The sequence below is a fragment of the Canis lupus genome, chromosome 2, assembly GCF_048164855.1.
Source record: "Canis lupus baileyi chromosome 2, mCanLup2.hap1, whole genome shotgun sequence".
In the NCBI taxonomy this organism is placed as follows: Eukaryota; Metazoa; Chordata; class Mammalia; order Carnivora; family Canidae; genus Canis; species Canis lupus.
In genome coordinates this window covers 63660473-63683289 of record NC_132839.1, presented here as the reverse complement: position 1 = coordinate 63683289, position 22817 = coordinate 63660473, and the positions used below count along the sequence as shown (strand labels likewise).

At 54.3% G+C, this 22817-nt stretch overlaps 2 protein-coding genes across 3 annotated transcripts in view; one reads left to right on the top strand and one right to left on the bottom strand.

Moving 5' to 3' along the window:
• NSD2 (nuclear receptor binding SET domain protein 2) overlaps positions 1-2644 on the top strand; it is a 60351-nt gene extending 57707 nt beyond the window's left edge. Inside the window, 2 exon segments of the mRNA XM_072804286.1 lie at positions 338-542; positions 1483-2644. Coding sequence (XP_072660387.1) covers positions 338-542; positions 1483-1754 — 477 coding nt within the window. The 3' untranslated portion in view covers positions 1755-2644.
• NELFA (negative elongation factor complex member A) lies at positions 2228-22723 on the bottom strand. Of its 2 annotated transcripts, none has more exons than XM_072804300.1 (11): positions 22400-22723; positions 13092-13263; positions 11647-11808; positions 10487-10576; positions 8763-8935; positions 8600-8669; positions 8220-8308; positions 7453-7564; positions 6463-6740; positions 6246-6345; positions 2228-6130 (listed from the first exon to the last, which is right to left on the bottom strand). In XM_072804300.1, the coding sequence occupies exons 1-11, from the start codon at positions 22607-22609 to the stop codon at positions 5946-5948; spliced, it is 1641 nt and encodes a 546-aa protein (XP_072660401.1). In that variant the 5' UTR covers positions 22610-22723; the 3' UTR covers positions 2228-5945. The 2 variants fall into 2 exon arrangements, with proteins under 2 accessions (XP_072660401.1, XP_072660408.1); XM_072804307.1 differs by having other exon boundaries at positions 8763-8893; positions 22400-22721.
• Positions 22724-22817: the final 94 nt, after the last annotated feature.

The window sequence follows — 22817 nt, the reverse complement described above, 5'->3', positions numbered from 1 at the left end:
TCTCCCATTCATGACAGAATCCTTCCTAGGAGGACCAAGGATGTCCCCCCAAGTGGGGGCCGGAGCCACTCCGTGGCCTGTGCATCCCATCAGCCGACCTGGGGGTGTGGACCCGCTGTCCAAGATGAGCTGCCGCTGCAGGAGGCTTTCAGCAGAGTGGGCTTCACTTTCTGGGCCTGCCTGTCTTCCATGTAGCAAGGCGGCTGGCCCTGGCCCTATGCCCTGTCCCCTGCCCCACCCCTGGCCACCCCTGCACTTCTGCTTTGGCTCCTTGGAGTTTATTACTGCCCATCCACGTGGCTCCCTGCAGCAGCCTGCCTCTGCTTCTTCCGTCTAGACCTCAGCATCCCTGTCTTCAGATGAAAAGGGCAAGAAGACCAAGAAGAGAACCCGCAGGCGGAGAACCAGGGGTGAAGGAAAGAAGGAGTCTGAGGATGAGTGTTTCCGCTGTGGGGACGGCGGCCAGCTGGTGCTGTGTGACCGCAAGTCCTGCACCAAGGCCTACCATCTGTCGTGCCTGGGCCTGGGCAAGCGGCCCTTTGGTGGGTGAGCGGGCCCCCTGGCGGCCTTGGTGTGTGGGGGGGTCCCATCCCAGGCTCTCCTCTCCCTCTCTCAGCCTGGGGAGGCCCGTGGCATTGACAGTCATGGGGCCGGGGTGGCAACCCCACAAGTGTAGGCCATGTCAGGGCCAGTGGCGAGGGAGGAGGGGACAGGTAGCGGGGTCTGCCTGGTGCTTCCAGCCTCGGTTCAGGGAGATTACGGGTGCCAGAGATACCATCCCCTGTGGTCTGAGAGGAAAAATAGGCCTTTGCCCAGAGCAGTCGAAAAGCTGTAAAAGGGACGCCTGGGTGGCTCAGCGGTTAAGTGTCTGCCTTCGGCTCAGGAGGTGATCTTGGAGTCTCAGGATCGAGTCCCACATCGGGCTCCCTACATGGAGTCTGCTTCTCCCTCTGCCTATGTCTCTGCCTCTATCTCTGTGTCTCTCATGAATAAATAAATAAAATCTTTAAAAAAAAAAAAAAAAGAAAAGCTGTAAAAGAAAAGGTCTAACATGTTTGAGTGTAAGAGAAAAATAATTACGTGCAGATGACAAAGCACAATTTCATAGACAAACAGGAGAGAAACCTGTTTGCAGGAGGTGTGAACATGACCTCTACAGTTAAGGCCAGTAGACCCTGGATCCAGGCCACAGCGAGGTCACAGAAGAGAAGCCAGCATCCGCTGGCCACCCCGAGAGCCACCTCATCCTGCACAGGATGGAGGCCGGGGACTTGGGATGTAGGTGCCCTCTGCCAGGCCCACCCACCAGGCCTCTGAGTGCCCGTCCTCCCTCCTCTTCATGTTTTTGCAGCTCAATAGGCAGCAATGCCTTGTCTTAATTTGTGTCCATCTCACTGGACAGTTTTAAAATAGGTTCTCAACCACGAAGATGTTAAAAGTGGTTACAGTTTTCGTCATTTCTGCTAATTTGTTTTGTTGCAGGGAAGTGGGAATGTCCTTGGCATCACTGTGACGTGTGTGGCAAACCTTCCACTTCATTTTGCCACTTTTGCCCTAATTCATTTTGCAAGGAACACCAGGATGGGACAGCCTTCAGCTCCACCCAGGATGGGCGGTCGTACTGCTACGAGCATGACTTGGGGGCAGAGTCGGCTCGAAGCACCAAGACTGAGAAACCCTTCCCGGAACCCATGAAGTCCAAGGGGAAGAGGAAGAAAAGGAGGTGCTGGAGGAGAGTCACGGAAGGCAAATAGCGCCAGGCAGCGGCTTGGCCAGATCCAGGGGTAAAGGGCCACAGAGGGGACTGGCCCAAGGACCCAGCTCGAAGCCGCTATGCCAGCCACCTAGGCCTCCTGGGGGGGAGCGCCGTCCACCACTGAGCCATCCTCAGCAGCGCCCGCTGCGTCTGCACTGACGACCCATCTGAGCCACAAGGTTCAGAAGGTTCCTGGACAAACAAGCCTTACTCCACAGCATTACAGCTACACTTGAATTTCTGAGAATGTCAAGGTTCCCTCCCACTCTATTTTTGTAGGTTAAAGTTATAATTGAAAATTAATTGGCATATGAAATGTTTTTATCTCACCCGAAATGTAGAGTAGTATTTTTCTAAAGGATCACTATTATCTCTTTAATCTTCACAATGTTACTCGGCCTGCTTACCTGTCTTCATCACTCAGGAGAGACCAGGATGGGGCCTGGCCTGGGCAAGGGCTCAGACCCTGGATTCCCTGGAAACCATGATTTTGATCATTATTTTGCTCATATGAAACAGCTGTATGATTTTTTTTTTTTTTTGTACTAATGTGAAATTTTTCCTCAAAATGCTTCTTTTCCATCCTGGTGAGAAGCCGGCCCCAGGAGTGGTGATAGTGATAGTGTTGTTGTAAGATTCCCCTGTAGTTTGTTCTGTCATGGATCTGGACTGAGCGGCGCCATCGCGTCACGTCCCACGTGTGGGGTCGCGAGCATAGTCTCTCCCGACCAGGCCGGGTCTGGCACATCTCACCTGGGCCTGTCTCCTGAACGCACTAGGTCCTTACCAACATTTGGGGGAAGACTTTGTATATTTTTTTCATTTGGCTTTTACCAGTTTCTGGCTTTTATTCTCAATATATTTTTGCTAAACTTGTTTCACAAATTACCACCGACTGAAATGTGTATTTACTGATGCGGCCCCAAGTTGTCCCTGAGAAAGGAGTGGTGCTCGGTGGGGGTGAGGCCCTTTGGGGGCTGTGTTCTGCCCTGGGGCACAGCTTGTGCTGGGTGCTCCCCACCCTGGGGCCCAGGGCATTTCTTTAGGGGTCTGAGGAGAGGCCCAGAGTTTAGAACTCTTCCATCCAGTTACTGACGTTCTGTCACGCTTGTGGGTCCGTTCGTGGAGAACATGCTCGGCTGGGACACCACGGAGAAGCGCGTGCCGGGGCTCCAGGCCTGCCCGGCACCACCTGCACGCACACCAGTGGGTGGCGCCCGTCCTGGAGTTTCCCTGAGATGCCCACTAACTCTTATTTATTCCCACAAAGTGAGAAGCTTCTGGGAATATGAAGTTGTCTTCTCTTCTTGAAGTTCCTCTTGACCTTGACCATGGGGCGACTGGAGTGCGGCAAGGGCGGGGGTCCTGCCAGGCACCTGTGTGCACTCTGTGGGGCCTGCAGTCTCCATGCTCACAATGGGAGGGAAGGGAATCCTCAGCGGCAGATGCCTTTTTCTGGCCCTTAAGGAGGACATGTATCCCAGAGATGTATACCCAGCCCCTCTTGAAAACTGCTCCTGAGGTCTCCTGTTCATTCTTCCGTCGTCTCTGCCTTGCACAGTTGCAGGATGTCCTTGGACCCAGACCCCTGTTCACTACTGCTCCGTGGTTCTGTGATACGAGCTCTTGGGGGCAGTGGTCTCTGCCAGGCTGACCACAGGGAAGGTCTTCTTTAGGTGCGAGGCCCCTGACACCTGCAGGTACGCACCTCCCCCTGCACTTACTGGGTGCAGAGTGTTCCCAACTGTGGCTGTCCCTCTGGCCCCTTTCCTGCCACCATCCTGGAGATGGGAGCCACCCCTGGCGACCCAGGAGATCCGGGAGCATGGTCATCAGTTGACTCCTGCAATGGCTCAGGTGACCTCTGGAAATGTACTTGCTTGGTAAGACACAGGGACTGAGGGGATCTCAGTTTAGAACTCTAATTGCTCTCACATTGTCCTAAGAAAATACTGGATTGATTCATAGATTTGTGCTCCTTCTTCCCTGAACAACTCAGGTTGTTCAGTGGTGACCCAGCAGCACCCCCACACCCTTGCTGCCACACGCGGGGCTCGCCTGTCCGCTCCCACCAGCAGAGGGACATCTGGACCAGTCAGACCAGCAGCCTGGGCTTGCAGTGCACTTTGGGGAGCAGATTAACTTATTTTTTGTATTTGACGTAGTAAAATCTTGGGATTTTTTTAGTCACTTTGATATTTTCAAATTCTACGATCTTTCTGAAGGAAATACTGGAAACATTTTAAATATGGTTATCCTCTTTCCAGAAACTGTTGAACCTAATGAGCAAGTAACACTAACTTTGCAAATCTCTAGAAAACTGGTTTATGGATCTGAGTACGAGGCTGCAGCATGACAGCTGAGCCCTGAGGGCTCTGCCCAGAGTCTGAGGGGGAGCTTGGAGAGCTCTTTTGCGGGGATTCAGTCTTTCTGAATGGCAGCTTCAGTCCTTTGTCATGAAATGCAAAGCAGAAACAAAACAAAAATTGCCCCAACTTCTCCGGATTACTCAGCATCACCATTCCCCATCACCCATGAGGTGGCACCAGCACGGGTATCCGCAGTCAGGACATGCAACCACTGTGGGGGACAGAGCATGGCACCTGCGGCGCATGGGGAGTCTCCATCTGGCCTGTTCCATCAGGAACCGCATCGCGTGGACACCACGCCTCCCCCCACCTCTTGCCCCCCCCCCACACACACACTCAGGTCCATGCTCCTGCCACCTCTGAAGTTCTGATCTTGACATACAAACCACAGGGTGTGTACTGCCCACCTTCCAGAACTACCGTATTTCCAGGAATTAAAGATAAGCCTGTTTTGATGGAAATTAATGCAAATGACTGTTGCCAAATTCTCAGTCCTCCAAGCAGCACAGTATTGGGCATTAGTCACTAGAGTGAATGGCTGTCCCGGGCGTCCCGGTGTCCGCTGTACCCTGTTGAGATGTGAAATGCCCCGTCAGAAATTAAATACGAACTGAACTGTTGGGTGTCGGAGCTTCACACAATAGGCGGTCAGGCTCCTGTTAGGAACGCTCGGTGCTCTCACTGGTCTGGACAGACTTAAAAACTTGAAATTCCTTCTGGGGGTCACAGACTGAGCTGCAGACGTGACAACTGCCCGTCAGGGGGAAATAACATTTAAAGTGGGACGTTGTGTTTGGAAAACTGTATATGAGTATTTTTGTATTAAAAAAATTTTAAAGGCTTTTTTTCTAGACTTACTTTATACGGCATCACATTTTGAAGTTTGGGGCTTTTGCCCACTTGCCTAGCTCCTGTGGCATCTGGCACAGCCCGACACACCCCATCTCAGATGGCTGCCCCGCTCAGGCCTTGCCGGGGCCTTGGGAGGTGCAGCCCATACCAGGAACAGTAGGCTGGGTTCCCCTTTGGATAAATAATCTGATGACCAAATCCCCTTTAAAGGTGGAATTGTGGGGGGGAGGTGTAGGGGGAGACCTGTCAACATCTTGGCTGGTGCTCGGCTCCGCTCCAGGTCTCCCATCTTCTCTGATAAAGCGCCTCTGACTGGGGCTCTGAGTCAGTGTAGGGGGGTGACAGTTGTGTTGCCCCCACCAGCTCCTACCCTGAGAGGGACCAAGCCCCTGGAGCAGAGAGGATGGGCTGGCCCCAAACACCGCTCCGGGGCTTTCTTTAGAAAAGCTATATTTTAATTACTCAGATCGTTTGTACAATGAAAACAGGCGCCAGAAGACTGGTCTCAATGCTCACAACCATACAAAAGACAAATACAAAACCTGCCTGTGGCATGTCCGGCCCGGTGTCTCCTGCTCTGGGGCATGGGCCAGGCCATCCCCACCCTGGTCTCAACTGTGCTGGGCATCACTTGGTCCCCTCAACCTCGTGGGATGGGAAGAGCATCGCACTAGCAAGGAAGAGCCCTCCCTCATGGTCAGAATTTAAGAAAAAATAAAAAAAAAAAAGATAAAAGTCTAACAGGCAGAGCTGTCACTAAAATTAGAAGTTATAACTTTTTTGGTTAACTTTAACATTCAAAAATGTAATATTGAATCCAAAAAAGTATCTGAAATCACACAAAAGGTAACCCATATTAAAATTTAAAAAATAAGTCCAGAACACCCCGAGAAATGAACCTAAAAGCTTCAGTGGGCTGGGGCCCAGCGGACCCCGCAGCGAAGGCAAGCAGAGGTGGGTGGGCAGCCCTAGGACACGTTGGCCATGGGCTTGTATTTCTTGAAGCGCGTCCACTGGCCTGTGGCATAGTTCATCTCGAACACGGTGTCCACCAGCATGGTGGTGCTGCCCTGGCCATCGGACTTGGGCAGGTCTTCCGTGTGCTCGCTGAGCTTGATCTGGATCACGTCGCCCTGCTCCTGGCACGGGTTCTCTGTGGAGGACAGGGGCTGCTGGGTGGGGCTGGGGGGAGGGTGGAGGAGCCTGTCCCTTCCCTCCCCTGTGGGGCCCTTGGCCCCCACCCCACTGGGCTGCCCATGCACACCCACCTCGGGAGCCAGCCATGAAGCCCAGGATCAGGGCCTTCTCGGGCCGTGTGACTTTGTTGGCTGTCTTGAACATCTCCTGTGCAGCAAACATCTGCTCTCTCTGCGAGTGTGGAAAGGGGGTGTGGGTACCTGGGCCCCAGGGGCACCACCACTCATATCCATCTGGAGCCCATGCCACCTTCCCACCGGGCCTGGGGCCGGCCAAGGGCCCACCTACCGTGAGAGACAGGTTCTTCTTGGGCTGCTGCTGGGCAGGGGGCTGGGTCTGTGGGGCCACCATGGCCACTGGAGGTGTCTGGGCAGCCGGGGTGACGGCTGGGGGTGTGGTGGGTGTCAAGGGGGAAGTGGGCGTCGAGGGTGCAGATGCTGCTGGGCTGGGGCCGCTGTTGTACATGGGTGCTCTCTGCTTGAACTGCGCGGGAAGCGCGGGGCTTGGGGTACTGGGCTCCTCCGGTGGCCTGCTGGCCTGTAGGCCGGCTTCCCGAGAAGATGGTGCTGTAAGCAGAGGGATATCTGGCAAAGGGATTGCAGGGCCAGGGACCCCCCCCCTACCTTGAGAAAGTGGGCGGGCTCCGCCCCACCTCCCAGGCCCTGACTGCTCATACCCTGGCTCACCCTGAGACCTCAGCTCCGTGTCCCCACAGCTGGGGCCAGAACCACAGGCCGCACTGCCAGCCCGCTGATGGGCATAAGCCCCCATACGCCCCCACCTTGGAGCTAAAGACATTAGGCCCTTCCAGACAGCAGAGGAGACGTCCAAGCCCAGGTCCCCCTGCTCATAGCCCCAGTAAGACAGGAACTGCCTTCCCTCTGGTCGCTTCTGCTCCCAGGCCCATCTCTTGGCAGGCACAGCCAAGCCCGGTGGAGCAAGAGACCGAGTCGAGGCCGTGACCCTGGATCCACCTCCCTTCAGGATCCTGGGACTGTGACGGGACCCCTGGGGCCTGAGGCACTGTCAGCCAGACACCCCATCCCATCCCTGCAGAATGCACTCCTGTTGGGCCGTGCGAAGGGGGCACTGCTTGTTTGCCCCCAGAATGGACAGAGCAGGTGAAAACTCTGGGTTCATTCCTGGAAATTTGTGTGACCAGAAGGGTCTCCAGTCAGGACCAGCAATGGTTCAGGGAGGACATGGCACAGATGTCCTGACACCCCTGGATGCATGGGGGAACAGGTCCGAGGAGGACACCTCCAGGTGGCGGCTGACCTGCAGGCGTCTCGGAGCTGGGGATGTAGGAGGAGGCCGGGACCACACTGGGCGTGGCAGGCAGGTAACTCGTGGATGGCAGTGCAGGCTCATTGTTCAAGGACCCGAGTTTCTGGAACACAGTTTACAGTCCTCCTGGACGCTGGGCTCTGCTGGCTCCTCTGTGAACCTCCACCCCCAGCCCCGGGGCAGGATGGCAGGCTTGCGGTCCTAAGGGCTGGGGAAGGGGCGCCTGGCTGTGCTGGACCTCCCCGCCACCCCCCATCCAGAGCTGCTTGTCTGCTTGGGGAGCTTTCCAAATCAGCCGCCTCTGAGGAAAGAAGGGCTGCCAGTCTTCCTCTGCCATGAATACCAACGACCAAGGGAAGACCCCTCCTCGTACGAAGTGAGGAAACAGCCCCACAGCAGGAAGAAACAAAACCATAGCCCAGAAACCTGTGGCTCCAAGGCCTTTCTCCAGCCTTGGCTTGCAGCCCTATCCCCATGGGCTGCACCTGCACGGTCCGCGTGGACGAGACTCCAAGAAGCAGGCTGCGCTAGGCCACTGACCCTCACCTCACCCGACAGGGGAAACCAAGTCACCGCACTGAGGAGATCGCTGAGGAGACCTCGCAGAGAGCACACAGTGTGTGCCTGCTCTTCACGCTACTGCGATGCTCCCTGGGCCTCTGGCCAGCGCTGCCTCTCGCACCCACATCCACACACATCCCCCACGGAGCACATTCTGTGGTTGACCACCAGGACAAGTGGGAGCACACACGGCCTACCTGCGTGGACACCAGGCCAGCCGCGTAGTCCGGGGTGGCGTTCTCCACGACGGTCTCTTCCTTGGCTGGCTTTTCCACCACTTCTGCATCTGCCGACAAAGCAAAGTCCTCGCCAGTCCCCCGACTGCACAGCACCCCACAAGCAGGCCGAGCAGACCCCCGGGGTGTGGGAGGGGCCCATGCTAGCCACACTGAGTGTGTGCTTCACAGTCTCTGGGCAAAGAACACACTGGGCTAGTTTTAGGACAGGTCGGCCATTGTGTTGCGGTCTTGTTGAGACACAGAAGCCACTGGTGGCTTGAGAAACACAGGTCCCCATGAAAAAAGGAAGGGGTAAGTCGGGGAGAGCAGGCTATGGTGGGGGAGCCCCAAGTACGTACCCAGTGTCTTCCTCCTTCTCTTTGCCTCTCGGCCAGCACCCACCATATCCAGCTCGGAAATGTCAAGCAGCTGCCAACAGACAGGAGCCCACCCTTAGCTGTGCGGTGAGGAATGCCGGGGCCGGTCTGGGGAGGCCGCCAAGGCCGGAGGGGCGGAGCCCACCTTCACTCCCCGCTCCTTCCGCAGAGGGGTCCTTGAAGGCGGGATGGGGGTCCGGTTCCCAGCAGGGCTGAAGACACTGGGAGTGGTGGGGCTTCTGAAGGGCGCCTGCTTCGGGATGCCTTTGAGCGGGGCTGCAGAGAGGATGGTGCCCATCAGTGGCCACCTGGACGGGGCTGCCCCCGTGAGGCAGGACTTCAGGTGATGGGTTTTCTATAAGGACAGAGGCCACCCCGCCAGCATGCTCTAAATGGAGGGGGTGCTCTGCCACCTGCTTGCCGGCCCAGCGCCCACCCCCAACTGCAAGCCTGCGGGATGCTCTGCAGATGTGACCCTGACCCCAGGGGACTTGTGTCTCTGTGGGGGGGGTGGGGGTGGGGAGACCTGACCACCAGGTGGCGACGCGCTCAGGCATCGCATCAAAGAGCAAGGCAGGGCAGCCCAGGTGGCTCAGCGGTTTAGCGCCACCTTCAGCCCATGGTGTGATCCTCGAGACCCAGGATCGAGTCCCGCATCAGGCTCCCTGCGTGGAGCCTGCTTCTCCCTCTGCCTGTGTCTCTGCCTCTCTCTCTCTCTGTCTTTCATGAATAAGTAAATAAAATCTTAAAAAAATAAAAATAAAAAAGGAGCAAGGCAATGGAAATGATGACATCACAGCCAATCTGACATTTTTGCCAAGAACACCAACAAAAACAAAGATGCCACACGATGCTCAACCTGGCTTCCCTCTTGCACCTCTGGGCAAACAGCTCTGCTCAAGGCTAGACCTTCCCACACTGTGCAGCAAGGATCACCTTCCCCTGTCCCCAACTATGTCCAAATGCAGTCGCCTGACACAGGGATGGTGTCTCCTGAACAGGGCCTGGACCTGTCCCCCAGCATCTGGTGCCTCCCTGCTCCCACCTCTAGGACTCCATTTGGGCACTTGTGCCCAAACCCACTCACATGCAGATCTCACACCGTGATGTGGGCCCGGGGCATGCATGGCCCCTTCCAGCACAGCCAATGGGACCCTGAACTGGATGCTGGGTCAAGGGCATAGTGACCATGCCCCTGCCCTCGGGAACCTTGCTGGGATGGGCCCTATAGGAGGGGCCCCCACAAGGCTTCCCTTTAGGCCCACAGGCGCATCTGTTTTGTTTTCAGGTGACCCAGCTTCCCTGTGGTTTGGTCAGTGCTGGGCCCTGGAACGCAGGACAGTGGGCAACCTGCCCTCTTGCCCTTTGGGGTGTCTGTCCAGGGCCTTCTGGTGGCAAGCCCCAGGGCAACCCACATTCTTATGTCTGCCCTGTGTGCAGGCACGCAGGGCTTCTGCTTCCAACTCTGAGGGAGGGAAGAAGGTGGGCCCTGGAATAGCTGCCTCAGGCAGCTCACTCTCCATTGGAGGGGGTGCCCCTTCCCTCCCCAAAGAAGGGGGAGTCCTGCGCACAGGGCAGGCACACTGTTCCCCACACAGAGAGGGACACAAACCAGCATCTCCCTCAAGTTCTGGTCAGGCTCCTGCATATGCTTCCAGGTCCTTTTGTCGGAAAACCTGAAATTTCCCCTGGGCTCTCTCCTCATCTCGTGTGCTCCTTTCACCAATACAACCAAAGACACCTACAGGGCCCACGACCCACGCACATCCCAACATTTAAATGACACCACAAACAAAAAAGACAGAACCCTTGAGGTGGGGCCTGGTCTCTGATGAGCAATGAGGGCTCAGAGCTGGGGGCCAGCCTTACTCGTGGTGTCCATCTTCCGGAGAAGCCCCCGGCCCTTGGCGTGGAAAGGCACCCCTGCACTCCTCTTCAGCTGCTGGGCCGTCTCGGTGGCTGCAAGAAGATGCGTCAAGTCAGCAACACGCCCTTCACTGCAGGCTAAGTATGTTATGAAGAGGTCGCACTGGGTGCATTCATGCAGACACAGGGCTCCCTTTCCCAAACATTCATGCCTTCCCAGAGAGAACTGGCACGACTTCCAATGTCACATCCTCCACTGAGCCAAACCTACTTTCGAGGAACCAGAGCCAGGGGGCCATCCTTCCTAGAGGGGCCCAGAGAGTGGGCCGTAGGGAGGCCTCGGGGCAGCCGGTGGCACATCCTCACTGCTGGGCACTGGGCAAAGCCCAATGTGTCTCCCCACACATGCATCAATCAGTGGAAGGAGACGTGGTTTTCCAGAGCTGGCTCCATGGGAACAGGGAAGGGGAAGCATGGGAGGCTTCACTGTGTCCCACTGGCTCTGAGAAGCCACAGAGCCACCCCGAGCCTGGGATGCTAAGGTCATGAAGGCTGTGTTTTATTCAGATTCTCTGCAATCAGGCCATTTGTGCGTATGGTTAATACCAATTTCATGGCCATTCAAAATAAAAGTTCTTGCAATTCATACTTTGCAATTTGGTTGAAGAAATCAATTACCCTGCCTTTTTCCTGGCAAATACCTCCATACACATTTTATACATCACTATTTAGAGAAACATAAAATAAAATGACCAAACATCTTTAAGGTTAAAGGGACATCCTCTGCAACTCCAGCAAAAGGCGAAGTTATAGGAGTGAGGGTCAGGCCTCCTGTGAGCCTTCAGAGGGCTGCCCTTCTTACGGCCCACAGGACTCATCTGCAGATTTCACCGTTGTAACAAAGATTAGAAAGAGACACTTTTAACGTAAAACTTCTGACGTTTCTAAAATAGATTTAAAATACAGTTTAGCATGGTAATAAATAAATTTCTAAAAAAAAAATAACAAAACCCCACAACTTTACGTAGCCGGCTGTCTTGAACAGTTCAGGGACCATACACTCTAAAGGAACTCTAGAAATAAAACCACAGAGGAAAACAGAGGCACCATTTCTCAGCATCAGATCCCTCGCATGCTGGGCCTTCCAGAATGGGGGCACTCACATTTCTGCAGGAGCTCCGCTCTCAGCGTGGCGCTCTTCGGTTTCCTCTTTAATTGAAAGTGTTTCACTGGGGGAGTGAGGGGTCCGGCGAGGGTCGTCAGGGCGTTTTTATTCAAGTACTGGCACTCTAGCGGCAGCATGGCAGACGCTTCACACTCGTTCACTGCTCATTCGAGAACCAACACAGCACATTAGGAGCTGCATCCCCCTCACACAGGCCCTGGCTTGCACAGCTCGTGTGAAAACACCATCTAAAGTGCTGTCTCCTACTTACGGTCCTGGATCTTCCACCTTGTTTTCAAAACAGAAAACAGGTCAGACTGCCCAGGGGCTCCACTCCACCATCACCCAACAGTCAAGGCCGCCAACACGGCTGCTTGTCAAGTGGGTGGCCCTGCAGCTGGGATGTCCCCACCCCAACCCCCAGGACCTGCTGGGCATGAGGGTTAGGATGTCCTGGCTGGCTGGCTGCTTGTCACTCTGGGGCACCATGGACATACAGCAGTACAACCTTCCCAGAGTGTGTTCTAGGTGTCCAGGGCAGCAGCAATACCGAGACATGCCCTGAGCAGCAGGAGAGGCAAAGTCTGCGGTGGCCACAGGCTCCTCCCCGCCAATCCCCATGGGCCCCCACCCAGCGGTCCTCCCAGCCCTCAGAAGCAGCACTTGGATTCAGAACTCATCCCCCTTCCTGTGCACCCCTCCCGCCACACCACCCCCTCTAGGACCTGGACGCCCCCAGGACTCCCAGCGGCCAAGAAGCCCACCTCCAGCCGCAAACAGAACAGGCCCTTCCCAGCCCAGAGACATCACCCAGACAGGCATGGGGTGGCCGAGTGAAAACTGACAGAGGGTGGAGGGGTGGTCACCTCATGGGTAGCAGAGGTGGCAGGGGCCACCTGCAGGGGGTGCCAACCACTGGCCCTGCAGCAGCATGGGTTCCGTCTCTAAGGGGCATGCCAGATGCAGCTGTGTGAACCAGGAGAGGGACCTGGGGAGGAAGCCCACCTCCTCCTCTGTGTTCTTTCTGTTTGTATTTTCTCAGTGGTTTTCAGTTCATGTTCTAAACTGAACTCATCCTTTCCCCATACTCTGTGCCAGGGAATGTTCTAGGCTCTGGAGCTGCAACCTGAATGGGCAGAGCTGTGGCCTCAATGAGCTGAGCAGGGAGAGGGCGTCTGAATATGCAAACAGTAACACACTTGGATCCAGCAAGCGCAGTGAGCAGCAGCCTGTGGGCCGTCCTGAGCTTGCTTCTCAAGGCCAGTCAGAAGCTGGGGCTGTGGCGGGGTGGGGGTAGGGGTAGGAGATATAAGCAGTCAAGGAAACATAACATGCTGTACTGCACATGATGCAATGCTCTGGATGTCAAATCCACTTTAGAAAAGATGTTTTAAAAGGAAGACCCGTTTCCCTCCTCCCAGCATAACACACACACACAAATACCCTTTTCTCTGAGTTCTCCTAAAATATCTTGAACGTTGGGATTCTGTTCTTCGAGGTCAAGGTTAAGCGAGCCTGTGTCAGGAAAGGACTTGAGGATGTCAGCTACCATGAGAACCCAGGGATCGGAGTCCAAGGTGGCCAGCTGGATAATCTCCGCCAGGGCGCCCTTCATCTGCCAAGAAAGGAGAGATATTAGTCCTGAGCCGGGGTGTTTAAGTGCGTGCACATGCATGTGCACGCATCCCAACAGCCAACTAGGCAGCCACATGGCTGCCCGGACCCCACCTGCCCAGCCCTCTGACCCACATCAGCATCTTGCTAGGGACATAGGACTAGAGCTGGGCAGAAGCCAGCATCCACGCATCTTTGTTTTTAAATAGAGGAGAGCGCCCCTTGCATCCTGCCAGCGCACATCCTGAGGGGCACACGATGCATACAACCTCTGTGGCCACTGCCGACACACCTGGACTCGTCTTCACGAGAACCTGTGGGCTCTTCCTCCATCCCCCCACCCAATGGCCACCCATTTCCCTGGGCCAGGCAGCGATGCCCACTTGCACTGAGTACGCCCACCTTGGCCCATGGCCCACCCACTGTCCCCCGGGGTCGCCTCATCTCCCCACAGCCTCCTTGATGGCTCCTGGTGCCTGCACAACAGGAGAGGGGAAGGCTGTCATCTGAGGGCGTGTTCCTGAGAACCCGCACCAGGTCACCAACACCCGCACCTTGGGGCACCTCTGGGACCAGGCAGCCACTGCGAGGGCCTCACCATGCTCGGCAGGGGGGCCAGAAGGTGGTGCAGGGCTCCCACTGCCCGCCCCCCCCAGCCCTGTCACGCAGTCTCTCGGGAATGGGCCAGAGCCTTTCCGTTCCCCAGACATTAGGTTTGTCACTCCTGCCCTTGCCACCTGCCCTGCTGCCCTGGAGTCCCCACACCCTAGCACATCCAGCACCAAAGTCAAAGCTCCCAGGTGTTTGATTCTGACACTGTCAGCCCCACACAGACCTAGGCATTGGCAGACCCACTCTAGAAGGCCATCTCTGGAAATATGCAGACATGTGTTCTTTTCATGGCAGAAACTGTAAACATCTGTGGTGGGGGCTCTTTGTTGTAGAAGAATGGCCTGCCCACCACCTGCCCCTTCTCCTTAGCCGAGCTATAAGCTCTGTTCCATACCAAAACCCAAAAGGCACAAAGTGAAAAATATTTTTACTTGTGTTCCTCACTCCAATGAGTCAAGGATAAAACCCATCTCAGGCAAAATAAAATTATGTATAGAAAATTACTCCTCTCTAAAAGCATCTCAAGGGGCTCAGTAAGACAGCAGGTTCCACTGTCGGCAGTTCACCCTCACAGCATGGAGAACAAGAAACAGACTGTGAGGAACCTCCCGTGCACCCATGCTCGCAGAGGACAAGGTAGAAGGGGACAGGCCACAAAGGTGACATGGACCCAGTGGGCGGGCACAGCTCACACACCCGGGGAGACCAGCATCAGAAAGATAGAAGACAGTAAATGTTGGAGCCCTCGGGACTGCTGCCAGGCATGGACACTGGGAGCCCGGCTGGCGGTTCCTCAGGAGGTTGAGTGTGGGCACCAACCAGGTCCAGAATATCCCACAGAGCAGTGGAAAGGAGGCCACACACGCAGTGACACAGAAGCCTCACCAAGATGAGACTCACCCAGGCTAGAGAGTCTCTCCTGAGAGCGGGTGACGTGGGCCATTAGGGGTACAGACACCAGGAAGGCACAAGACCTGCTCTCAAAACAGCTCACAAGAAAGCACAAGATACACCGAGAATCCACCTATGCTCATGAAAAGCTAGGGTCTTCAGCTGAACTGTACTCTTGCAAAAAGATACCTTGGAGTCTTAACTCAGAAGAAGGCTGTGTTTGGAAACAGGGCCTTTACAGAGGTGGTCACGTTACAAGGAAGCCACTAGGGGAGGCCTCATCCAACACAACTGGTGTCCTTGTAGAGATGGAAAATCTGGACACAGAAGAAAGACAAGGTGAGGACAAAGGGACACGATGGTGGGAGTGATGCCACCAGCTGCCAAGGCCGAGCCCACCCCGTGCTGTGGGACAGTGTACTTCTGAATTTTTTTTTTTTTAAGATTTCATCTATTTATTCATGAAAGACACACACACACACAGAGAGAGAGACACAGAGAGAGAGAGAGAGAGAGGCAGAAACACAGGCAGAGGGAGAAGCAGGCTCCATGCAGGGAGCCCGACATGGGACTTGATCCTGGGTCCCCAGGAACACACCCTGGACTGAAGGCGGCACTAAACCGCTGAGCCACCAGGACTGCCCAGTACTTCTGTAGGTCTAAGCCACCTAGCCTGTGGTCCTTTGTTCCAACACCCCAGCAAACCATGAGGCAATACAACAACCATGAGGCAAAACGCATATTTTATAAAGATGTAAGGAAGAAAGGAAGAAAGAGGGAGGTAGGTTGGTTAAAACCAAAGAGATTGCTGTTATGGACTGAATGTGTCCCTCAAACTAGACACTGAGACCCAATCCCCAGTGTGGTGGTAGCAGGAGGTAATAAGATCCTGAGGGCAGGGCTTCCGCAACGGGAGTGGTGCCTTCATATAAAAGAGATCGCAGAAGTCTCCTACTGCCTGAGCACAGCCAGGAGGCTGCCATCTGCAAGCCAGGAAGATGGCCCTGGCAAGACACCGAACCAGCCAGCACTAGATCCTGCACGTCCTAGCATCCAGAAACATAAGAAAATGAATGTGTATTGTTTAAACCATCTGGCCGATGGTATTTTGTTACGGCGGTCCAAGCCATTTTTGTATTCAACAAAATCTGCAACAAAAACACCACCTTCAGGGCACCTGGTGGCTCAGTTAGTGAGGGTTTGGCTCAGGTCATGATCCCAGGGCCCTGGGATTAAGTCTTGCATTGGCCTGCTTCTCCCCCTGCTCATGCTCTTTGCCAAATAAGTAAATAAAATCTTTAAAAAAAAAAAAAAAAGTACTCCCTCCAGACACTTGAAGATGTAAGGAGCTTCCAGTCCTTGCCAAGAGGACAACCTGGCATGGGCCACTGGAACATCACATGCCCTTATGTTCAAATGCATGCGCTCTCGCCCCCTCTCCCTCCCTCACACACACACACACTGTGCACGCATGCACGTGCATAGCACTACAAATTCATGAGAAAGAGTTGGCCTACATCTAAATGCACGGCTGGAGAGAGATCTGGGACTTAGAACAGAGGCAAATAAAGCCCCAGGGCACTGGGTGGCTCAGTGGTTGAGCGTCTACCTTTGGCTCAGAACGAGATCCTGGGGTCCCGGGATCGAGTCCCACATTGGGCTTCCTACATGGAGCCTGCTTCTCCCTCTGTCTCTCTGTCTCTCATGAATGAATAAATAAAATCTTAAAAAAAAAAAAAAAAAAAAACAAACTGGCATCCAATCTCACAGCATGTCTGAGGGGTGCACTCCTGACGCATCAAAGACCCATCTGTGAATGGAAGGACTACAAAATGAAAAGAAACAAGAGACGCACACCTAATGATTTCTTAAAACTTCCAAGTACAAACCATTAACAAAAAAATATTACTATGTATTAAAATGAAATATTTCTGTTCAGTGAAGAACAAATGATAAAGTTAACAGGTAACAGAATGGCAGATGTAATCTGTAATGAACTGTTCAAAACCAGCAGTTTACTATCCAAAATATGAAGCCCCCGCAAATCAACAAGATAGCAACCCCAACAGAAACGAAAGCAGATGTTACTAATAGGCAATGTAAAAGGCGGAAATTTGAGAAGGCAATGAACACTGGGATGGATGCCTCAAATGAACATAAGGTAGCAAACACTTTCCAACCAGCTGATCCACAAAAAGGAAAAGTGAACCAAACCAAGTGGGGGAGAAGTGGGGGAAATATAAGGACCATGAGGCACTGCAGGTGGGAGTGTGGACATTATGCTGCCACCACTTAAGCAAATACATTGTATGACTTGACAGACACTTCTACCCCATGGGTGAGAAGCTGTGTGCAGCCTGCCACCCAGGGCTGGAGAGGGGCATGCACAGGGACACCAAACAGGGGGCACAGCAGAGCAGATCTGGAGTTGGCTTATCTTTCTGTGAAGGGCTGGACAGTGACTTCAGGGCTTGTGTGCCATGTTGGCAGAAAAAGAAAAAGAAGTAATGATGCACACTTGAACAATCCGTTTAATAATGTGCAAACGTTCTTAGCTCATAAACCTTCAAATAGGTCACAGGCCAGTTTGCCAACCCTTGGATTAGATGAAGAACAACATGGGTGAATCTTAAAAATAATGTTTTATTTTAATAATTTGATACAAGTATGTAAGACAATGTAATTTATATCAATTAAAAATAATATGCACTTGAAGATTTGAAAATACATCCCAAGAGGAGATGTTCAGTGTCACTAGTGATGCTGGAAACACACAATGAACCCTTCAGGAAGGGCCAAAAGGACAGAGACACTGTCAACTGTGGAAGAGGACAGCTGGAGCCCCGTCCACTGCTGGTGGAAGGTGACCTGTGACTACCACCATGGACAGCAGTCTGCCAGTTTCTTTAGAAGTGAAACACAGGGGCACCTGGGTGATGCTGTTGGTGAGTGACCGACTCTTGATTTCTTTGGCTCAGGCTCCCGAGATCTAGACCTGCATCAGGCTCTGTGCTCACTGGGGAGTCGGCCTGAGATTCATTCTCTCGGCACTGTCCCCTCCACCCCCACATGCGTGCATGTGTGCATGTGCAGTCTCTCTCTCTCTCTCAAATAAATAATCTTTTAAAAAAGAGAAGTAGGGGATCCCTGGGTGGCTCAGTGGTTTAGCACCTGCCTTCAGCTCAGGGCATGATCCTGGAGTCCCGGGATCAAGTCTCGCATCGGGCTCCCTGCATGGAGCCTGCTTCTCCCTCTGCCTATGTCTCTGCCTCTCTCTCTCCCTCTGTGTGTGTGTCTCTCATGAATAAATAAATTAAAAATAATAATAAAAAAAAAAATCTAGAAACAGAATTTCCTTAACCAGGTAAAATCTATCTACCAAAAATAATAGTAAACGTATTTATCAGCAAAAACAAAGTTCTCACTGTGTGATCAGAAAAAAGACAATGTACTAGAGGGGTCCTGTTGAGTACAGTAAGGCAAGGAAAAGAAATAAAAAGTAACTGGAAAGAGATTAGTAAATACACAGAATAATAAAGAGTCTATGGGAAAATTATTGCAATTAGTAAGCCTTTAACACAGAAGGTATTCACAAACTCACATTTAAAAATAAATTTTGGGGGGATCCCTGGGTGGCGCAGAGGTTTGGCGCCTGCCTTTGGCCCAGGGCACCATCCTGGAGACCCGGGATTGAATCCCCCGTCGGGCTCCTGGTGCATGGAGCCTGCTTCTCCCTCTGCCTATGTCTCTGCCTCTCTCTCTCTCTCTCTGTGTGTGACTATCATAAATAAAAATCACAAATAAATAAATAAATAAATAAATTAATTAATTAATTTTGGGCCGCCTGGGTGGCTCAGCTGTTTAGTGCCACCTTCAGCCCAGGGTGTGATCCTGGAGACCTGGGATCGAGTCCCACATCAGGCACCCTGCATGGAGCCTGTTTCTCCCTCTGCCTGTGTCTGCCCCCCTCTCTCTCTCTCTCTCTCTCTCTCTGTCTCTCATGAATATATAAAATCTTTAAAAAAATAAATTTTAACAGATACTATTTAAGACAGCGAAAGAAATATGAAATATCTAGTAACACATCTAACAGAAAATGGAAGATCTGTGAAGAAAATCAGAACGCTTTAAGCAAATATTAAAGATCTAAATAGATCCATATTCACAATTTATGAGATTCAATATTATTAAAATGATTTTACCCCAGAATGCACTACAAATTCAACTCAGTCTTAACCAAAATCCCAAAGTGTTGTATGTGTAACCTGAGGAGTGCAGATTAAATCTATATGTGAACAGAAACAACCAAGAATAGCCAGAGATGTTCCTGAAGAATAAAGGGGGAAGTTCTGCTGTTAGCTGGCAAAACTTTGCATACAGTGGCAGTAACAGGACTTAGTGGGTTATTGGTACAGTGGTATATAAATAGCCTGAAGGAACAGAGCAGAACCCAGACACAGACCCACAGAAGTGACAGTGCAAATCAACAGGGAAAAGAAGCTGTTTCAGTAAATGGTAATGGTGCTGGACTAAATGGACATCCCTGTGGAAAATAAAACTGGATTCCCAGCTTCACACAATGATTAATTCCAGGTAGATTGAAGACTCCGACGTGAAAGGCAAACTGAGCTGCTCAAACAAGACTGCAGAAGTGTCCGCCCGCCAGGCAGGGAGCCACATCCCAAATGAGACAAAATCAGCCCCAATCAGAGGAAGGCAAGACTGGCAAAGGCACCCAGTTATAGCTGAGAGTGTCTGTACATCCAAAGATTCTGTGAAAAAGACTTAAGACTGTAAAGTATCTGTAAAATATATAACTGAAAAAGGACTGCTAGCCAAGATTCATATATATTTATATATAAAAAAACAACCTAAAAAAAAAAAACCTACATTGCAAAAAAAAAAATAAAGTTATCAGGAAAAACCCTACAAAAGATGTAAAGATTTTATTTCCTACAAAAGAAGGAATTTGTGAATAAATACATGAAAAATGCTCAACCACACGAGTAGTAAGGCAAATACAAATTAAAGACATTGAATGTGGTGACTATAGTTAATTACACTATACTGTATATTTGAAAGTTGCTGAGAGTAAGTCTTAAAAGTTCTCATCCCAAGAAAAAAAGATTCTGCAGGCATGGTAGACTTACAGTGGTGATGATAGGCAGTATGTGCAAACATTGTATCACTGCCTTGCATGTCTGAAACTCATTTAGGGTTGTATGTCGATTATACCTCAATTTAAAAAATGGTGCAAGGGTACCTGGGTTCAGCCCAGTTGAGCCACCGACTTTTGGTTTTGTTCAGGTCATGATCCAGGATTCCTAGGATCCAGTCCTGGGCTGGGTTTCCTGCTTGACCCTCTGCACCTCCCCCTGGCTCATGCTCTCCCTCTCAAATAAGTAAGTAAAACTTTTTAAAAAAAGATATGATGTTGAAAAGCAGGGTCATGACAGGGGCACCTGAGTATCTGTGTGGTTGAGGGTCGACCCTTGGCTCAGCCCGGATCTGGGGGTGGGGGTGTGTGTCCTGCTCAGCGGGTAGTCTGCTCTTCCCTCTCCCTCTGCCCCTCTGCCCCTCCCCGCTCCCCTGCCTGCTCTCTCTCAAAGACATAAATCTTTAAAATAGTGAAAATAAATTTACAAATGGCGCAGGAACTCTGGTAGAAAACAAACAAGAAAACCCCACCACACCTTCAGGCAGCCAGCAGGGGTTCATGTGACACAAGCACCCTGAGAAACAAGTAGCATAAGGTCAGGACCCGGGTTCCACTCATGGACATTACACCCAGAAATGTGTGCTTCCCACATCCCAATACAAACACGAGACCCTCGGCACCGGCAGTATCCACAGCAGTGAACGCTGTGCACAACCCACTGTCCGATGGGGTGGGACGGACTGGGGCAGGATGGACGGGGGCAGAATAGATGGGGCTGGGATGGACAGGGCGGCACGGAGGGGCGGCATGGACCAGGCAGGATGGATGGGGCAGAGATACTACTCAGGGACAGCCCGGACAGTCCACCCGGCATGCACGCAGGTGGCCCCACTGAGGTGCATCTGTCCCCAGGCCCCACATTCGGAAAACACAGCAGCGTCCTTACAAAAACTGCAATGGCAGCTGCACAAAGTAGTAACAAGCACCGGGCTTCAGTATTCTGAAAAACTAGTTTACCTCACACGAAAAATGGCACAATATGCCGTCAGGGAAAAAAGAAAACCAATCTCACATATCCACTAATTCGAACGACAGGAAGTATTCATGCATGGAAAGAATCCAAAGAATACAGGGCCCCAAACAAGTGGCTATTCCGTAAGGTGGACAGAACAGTCCAGAGCCGGCCGGCACCTCTGCCCCCAGCCCAGACCCTCCCAGCCAACAACCTGGGCTCGGGGAGGGTGCGGGGGGATGGTCCCGAGGGAGAGGGTCGGTAGGGGTCCGGGGATGAGGGTCCATGGGTAGGGGGGTTGGGGGTCCCGAAAGAGGATCCGTCGGGAGGGGGCGTGGGGGTCCGGGGAGGAGGGTCCGTGGGGAGGGGTCGTGGGGGTCTGGGGAGGAGGGTCCGTGGGGAGGGGGCGTGGGGGTCCGGGGACGAGGGTCCGTGGGGAGGGGGCGTGGGGGTCCGGGGACCAGGGTCCGTGGGGAGGGTCCGTGGGGAGGGGGCGTGGGGGTCCGGGGACGAGGGTCCGTGCGGAGGGGGCGTGGGGGTCCGGGGACCAGGGTCCGTGGGGAGGGTCCGTGGGGAGGGGGCGTGGGGGTCCGGGGACCAGGGTCCGTGCGGATGGGGCGTGGGGGTCCGGGGACCAGGGTCCGTGGGGAGGGGGCGTGGGGGTCCGGGGACCAGGGTCCGTGGGGAGGATCCGTGGGGAGGGGGCGTGGGGGTCCGGGGACGAGGGTCCGTGGGGAGGGGGCGTGGGGGTCCGGGGACCAGGGTCCGTGTGGAGGGAGCGTGGGGGTCCGGGGACCAGGGTCCGTGGGGAGGGTCCGTGGGGAGGGGGCGTGGGGGTCCGGGGATGAGGGTCCGTGCGGAGGGGGCGTGGGGGTCCGGGGACCAGGGTCCGTGGGGAGGGTCCGTGGGGAGGGGGCGTGGGGGTCCGGGGACCAGGGTCCGTGCGGAGGGGGCGTGGGGGTCCGGGGACCAGGGTCCGTGGGGAGGGGGCGTGGGGGTCCGGGGACCAGGGTCCGTGGGGAGGATCCGTGGGGAGGGGGCGTGGGGGTCCGGGGACGAGGGTCCGTGCGGAGGGGGCGTGGGGGTCCGGGGACCAGGGTCCGTGGGGAGGGAGCGTGGGGGTCCGGGGACCAGGGTCCGTGGGGAGGGGGCGTGGGGGTCCGGGGACCAGGGTCCGTGGGGAGGGTCCGTGGGGAGGGGGTGTGGGGGTCCGAGGACCAGGGTCCGTGCGGAGGGGGCGTGGGGGTCCGGGGACCAGGGTCCGTGGGGAGGGAGCGTGGGGGTCCGGGGACCAGGGTCCGTGCGGAGGGGGCGTGGGGGTCCGGGGGGATTCCAGGTGGCCCTGAGGGCCCGGGACAGAGCTGGAGAGAGTCCGCAGGGACTGTCGGAGAGGAGGGGGCCAAGGCCCGGGGTCTCGGGTCACGGGAAGGGGCGGCCCCGCGCCCCCACCGCCGCCCCCCTCACCTCGTCCACAGTGCGGCGCGGGAGGTGCAGCGTCCCGAGCAGCAGCTTGAGCTTCACGGCGGATGAGAGGCCGTGGAAGCAGAGGCGGATGTTGTCGATGACCGCGGCGGTGAGCAGGGACGCGATGCTGGGCGGCGCCCACAGCTCGTCGGTGGCCCCCAGCTTGTTGTGCAGCCACAGGCCCGTGTCGCTCTCCCGCATGGACGCCATCTTGGGGGGAGAAAGCAGAGAACCGCCGAGCCGGCATCTTATGAAGACACCTACGCGCCCGCGGCGAGGACCCCCAATATGGCGGCGCCCGCCCGGGCGGGCCACGGTGACGTCTCCCAAGGGGCGGGGCCTCGGCCGGAGGCTTCGTGGCGAAGCCGAGCGAAGCCGGTCGGCTGCCGTAACGTATCATGGCGGCATCCGCGGCCGG